The sequence below is a fragment of the Vigna unguiculata genome, chromosome 7, assembly GCF_037176805.1.
Source record: "Vigna unguiculata cultivar grain cowpea cultivar isolate G323 ecotype 2 chromosome 7, ASM3717680v1, whole genome shotgun sequence".
NCBI classification, from domain to species: domain Eukaryota; kingdom Viridiplantae; phylum Streptophyta; class Magnoliopsida; order Fabales; family Fabaceae; genus Vigna; species Vigna unguiculata.
Genome location: NC_140798.1, coordinates 35,909,454 through 35,915,258, shown reverse-complemented (window position 1 = coordinate 35,915,258; position 5,805 = coordinate 35,909,454). Strand labels below are relative to the sequence as shown.

Sequence of the window (5,805 nt, the reverse complement as noted above, 5' to 3'; positions counted from 1 at the left end):
AATAAAGTGCATATTAGTCAAACGTCACCTTACTTTCTAACTTTTCTTAGATTTTTGAGTATCTTGAGTGTCTTTGAATTTCACATGGGAACACCACACTAACTTTTAGATTTTAGTCAACATTGTTTACTCAATTTATTTTACACTTTTTTACATCTAATTGAAAAAAAAAAAGTTGTCTTAATTTTCAATTAACTTAAAAGGTACACACGACGCAAAGTTACTTTTTTTCTTTTACAATCTTACTTGAATTCAACTTAATTCAAATAGATATTTTCTAACTCAAATAATGAACTTTATACTTATATATTTATTGTGGAGAGATAAGGTTAGGAATGAAGATGAAAAATAAGTTTTTCTGGTTTGAATTTATTTCAGTATTAATTGAGTATGGATGGGTATGAATACAAATAATATTCGATATTTCATTAAGTATGGAAATGAGGATAAATATGTATGTCTAGTTTTCATCCCCATTCACATCCCTATCCCCATCCTATCCTAATATTCATTCATATCATCATCTTCATTCCCGTTTAAATTATTAAAATATTCATAATATATTAAGTAATATATATATATATATATATATATATATATATATATATATATATATATATATATAATTCTTAGTCTTTAATTTTATAAATTTATTTTAGTTATAGTCTTTTTTTTTTTGTAATTATTAGGCTTATCATGAAACCAATTCACATTTTCAAGATATTTTTTTTATCTTATTAGTACCTTTATTAAATTATGTTCAAATTAGGTATGTAAATTAAATATTTTTTGTATTTCATATTTGAATATTTATATTTTTTTAATATTTTAATATGTTTTTTACTTTTTTTCGTCGAAGAATGTTTAACTCTCAATTTAATTTTAATATTCTAGGAAAGAGATGATATTAAATAATTTATTTAAAATGAATTTCATATTAAATACATTTTCAAAATTATAATTTTTTTTTAAAGAAAGACATACTTTTCAATATTAAATTATATATATTTTTCTTATATTAATAATAAATAATTAAATATATAAATTTTAAATATATTATTTTATTCCTTCAAATGTTGTTCCAACATGATTAATGCATAATAATTTTATCAGTTGTCAGTGAACTATGCTTAACATTTTTATCTATTTCATATCTATAAACAAAACCAAAGCAAAATTTATATCTTGGGTTAAAAAATGTCTTTGATCGATATTATATTTGAAGAATGATTGCTTGAATACTTTTAGTAGAAGTCGAATCGAAGATATGTAGATTGGGATTAAGCCCACAATCCATTAACTAATGTCTAAGTGAACAATGTTTCAATTAAAGTTAAGTTCACAAAACCTTATAATTAAGGTTGAATCAATAATTTCTCAATTGATAGTACGTTGAGATTAAAATGATAATGCTCGATTTTAAAGTTACACTAATGATATTTCAATTGAAATTGATATTGTCTTAGTTAAAATTGGGTATATAATATTTAAATTGATACTACACTAATGAAGTCTTTATGATTAAGTTGATGATGACTTTAATTAAAATGAACTTTTAATGAGCATAATTGAAATTAATCAATTAATTATACTTGGTTTGAGATCAAACAAATAATTGTATGACTTATGATGGATTGACATGCTTTAGACACAATATATATATATATATATATATATATATATATATATATATAAAGATATCTAACTAAGGCTTATAAAGAAGAAGAAAAAAATGTCCACTCCCAATTAGGTTCATTCATAGATTCATTGGTTGAAATTGAATAAAACAAAATTCAACTGAAAGAAAAATAAAATATACGCTAATCAAAATTTCGTTTATTAAAATTTATTAAAAAGTATTCAAACCAAATCCATCGCATATGTCTTTCCCAAAACTATCGATTAGAATAATTTTCTAATTCTTTAAAATCCAACTAAATATATAATTCTTATGGAAGTAATTTGATTGAATATAAAATATAAAAATATATGATGCTTTGTAAATTATATAGCATCTTGATATATATATATATATATATATATATATATATATATATATATATATATATATATATATATATATATATATATATTATAACAATTTTCAATGTTATTTTAATAAATGAAATAAAAAACTACAACTCCAATTAACGAGTAAGATGGCTTAAAAACAATATTTCCTACAACGAAATGAAATTGTAACAACTAGAATTAATAACATTAGAAATTATTAATTTTATAAGCTAGTTTGTTACTTAGGATACTATTCTAACATCACTAATTTATCGATAAATTATATATAAAAGTATGAAAATTACAAATAAAATAATTTACAAGACTAGTGTAGGAGGCAATCTTACTTGTACCTTTTGAATATACAATAAAAAGATGTATAATGGAAGCTCTCACTGAAAATAAAAAAGAAACTGAGGCACATAAAACATAGAACGTGTCCAACTACTTTACAAGTCTGTGACTGTGAAAGATAATAAATTATTTGCAGTAACATCTAATTAAAATATCATTAAAAATACTATTGGTATTTACTTTTTTGAAAAAAAAAATTGACAAAAGTATTTTTAATACTTTTAATAATATCGACCTGGTAACACTTTGTGAAAAAAAAATTCAATGTGACTTGAAAAGGAAAGGAAAATATTTGGTGTCAATTTTTCGAAAAATTTTGTCAAAAATTATCATAAAAATTTTGTTTATAATTATAACATAAATAACAAAGTTTGTCATACAATTTCTTTTTATGGTTATAACATAAATAACGATAAAAATGTTTTGAAAGAAATGGATAACATAGAATGTGTCCAGCTGCATACTTTTATAAATAAAACAATCTAATTATTTTAATTTAAAATGTGAGTGAAAATATTTTTAAATAATGAACATTAAACTTTATTCAATTTCATAGAATAATTTTGAAAATAAAACATATATATGTTATAAATTTATTTTATTTCTAATAAAATAAATAAGAGTCTATAATTTACAGGAGAAAATAAAAAGTAATTTATTAATTAATAAGTTTATACGAATATCAACGGAAAAATATTATTTGAGGAAAAAAAAATTCATATAATATTAATGATAAGTGTAAAATAACTATAAAAAAAATGAAAGGCGACAAAGAATAGTATGAAATGTAAAAATGTGTGGTGTTTCAAAGTATTTGTGTGAGATACTAATAAAGTAGAAGTACCCACCAAAATTTGAAACTGAAATAAATTACAGCCAGAAATGTGAATGAATATTTTTGGAAGATGAGTGGGACATGCGATTAGCTGTGAACAACAAATTTTACAGCAAACGTGGGCCTCAATTTGCTAACACTTTTCCACTCCCACTCCACTTTCCATTTCCTACCTCTCTCCAACAAAATTTCTTCTACCCTTTTCATCCAATCCAATAATGTCAAAACCACAAAACTAAACATGCCAAAAACCTACAATCAAGGAACACAAACAAACATAATTACTACCATCATTGCCCTTTGTCTAAGTGGGTGCTTCCTCTTCTTCCTACTCTTTTTGCATTACTACAAACAAACTACACTCTACCAAATCTCTGTCTATCAATAACAACATACTCTTCCAACCTCAATTTAAAGTTACTCATAAATCACTTTTACTTCTTTCAACTACTTGAAACAGTTTATGAGATAACAAAATTTGAGGTTGCTTTTTCTTTTCTCTTTTAAAGAAATTGATACAGTAACCAACATTTTAAGAGGTAACAACCAGTTTACATCCAAGTTTTATGATCAAAACGTGGAAAGGGGAAGGTTGGCACCACGAATGCAATTAAAACTGTGGATGATTGCATAACCAAATCATTTAACTATAGACTAACATGTTAAACCAGTTACAAAAATTACTTTCATACTCCACTGTCTCGTACAATTATGTATACTCACGACCAAACTATTTAAGATTCTTGCCACTCATAATACGGAAATAATAGATTAATTAGGTTAGCGATGCATATAACTTTTATTCAACAAATTTAGTTATCAGATGATATCTGCGACAGTGATATTCCCATCACGAAAAAATCTAATTTGAAAAAGTGTCTATATTTTATTATCAGCATTCAATTATTATAAGTGTACAGTGCTGTAGATAGTTTCTTGGCTTTAGATATTTTTATGATTAAGAATGAATATTTTATTTAGTCAGAGAAGACTACGAGTCCTTCTTGTTCTGCATGAGAACCATAGCAGAATCCACTGGGCATAGTTTAATTAGCTCAGGGAGTGAATTCAAACGGTGGAAAAAAAAATTAATATGAATGAATTTGGTCTTTCGAGCAGGGAAGTGAAAAAATTTAATAAAATAAAATGATAGAGCATCATCAGATATGATACATAGTAAGTAAGAAAAAAAGAGGAATCCAAGTAACTATGCAATGTGTGAAGTGAATTTAATCTAAAGCATTGGGGCCAGCACAAGCCTTCAAAACGGGGCTCCAAATCCACTGCACCAGAAACTTTCTTCCGTTTCTACCGTTCAGATTGAATGTTCTCCCTTCTCCATCTTTCAGAACGGACCCGATGTAACCACCTCCACCACCCGTTCCGTACAGGCCCTCGCAGAGATCACCGATCTCGGTGGGTGCGGTGGGGTCCTCGCCGGCGTACCAGGCGTTCACCAGGGGATTGGAGGAGAGCTCAGCCAGTTCGTGGCCGATGACGCTGACCATGCCGTCGACGCCGACGTCGCCATTGGGCGGAGTGAGGTGGCCGGGGCCACCTCCGCCCATGTACCCGGGGACGGCGAAGGGGTAGGCGCACACCTCCGGGCACTGCTTGCCGGAGTTCCCAACCCAGGCGTAGGGGAGGGTGTAGCCGACCTTGGAGGGGAAGGTGAAGTAGTGGAAGCCGCAGACGGCGCGGCAGAAGTCCTCCATGGTGACGTCTTCGGCCGTGAGGATCAGGTAGATCCCGTTGCGATGATCGACGGGGAAGGGCTTGGCGCGGACGGCGGTGGCGATTACATCCTGCACGGATAGGCGCGTGAGTTGCGTGCCGTGGGAGTAGAGGAGGTCGCTGTACTCGCCGGCGATGGAGACGGAGCGGGAGATGTTGGCGCCGGTCTGGTCGGTGTAGAGAGAGACAGTTTGCCACCAGTCGGAGACGGAGGGAGAGGGAGCGACCCGGCGATCGGAGGCGGAGATTGAGAGGAGGAAGTCCTTAATGAGAAGCTTCTGCGATTGGGGCCACTTGCCGTACCAGATGAGGTAGATGTTGATCGGGGAAGACAACACCGGACCCATGTGGTATTTGAGCTTCACGAACTCCGAGGACCCCTCAAATCGCTTGGAGGAAGAGAGGGTTCGGAGGGGTGGGACCTGCGGGTTGAAGAGAGTTGGGTTTGTGTTAAGGGTTTGTGTCTGCATTTGCACATGCGACTCTTCATTTTTTGTTGTAGTTCTGCAATTGCACACACCAATTAGCAGGAACAGGGAGAGGAGGAAGTTGGGGAATAAGGGCATGGTGATAAGTGAGAAAGAAAAAGAGTGAAGGAGTGGTGTGTGATGGGGGTGAGAGTGAATACGGTAAGAAGGATATTTAAGTGGTTTTCAAGAGAAGGAGGGAACATGGGCTGGAGACAGCTGCCATGTGTGGGCGCACTTTTCTCACCAAAATCAATCATAAATATCTCTTTCATCTCTCTCTCTCACTATTTTTTTTCACTTTTGTTTCTGTTTGTTTTCGAAATCTTGTTGACTAATTAACCCTTTTAGGACTTTTACTAGTTTACTTTACTCTCTCGTTCATAACAGTAGGCATGTTAT

At 31.2% G+C, this 5,805-nt stretch overlaps 1 protein-coding gene across 1 annotated transcript; it reads right to left on the bottom strand.

Annotated features, from left to right (window-relative positions):
- Nucleotides 1-4,326: 4,326 nt before the first annotated feature.
- LOC114192320 (protein EXORDIUM-like 5) lies at nt 4,327-5,575 on the bottom strand. The gene has a single exon (XM_028082010.2). The coding sequence runs from the start codon at nt 5,500-5,502 to the stop codon at nt 4,432-4,434; it is 1,071 nt and encodes a 356-aa protein (XP_027937811.1). The 5' UTR covers nt 5,503-5,575; the 3' UTR covers nt 4,327-4,431.
- Between the last annotated feature and the right edge of the window lie 230 nt (nt 5,576-5,805).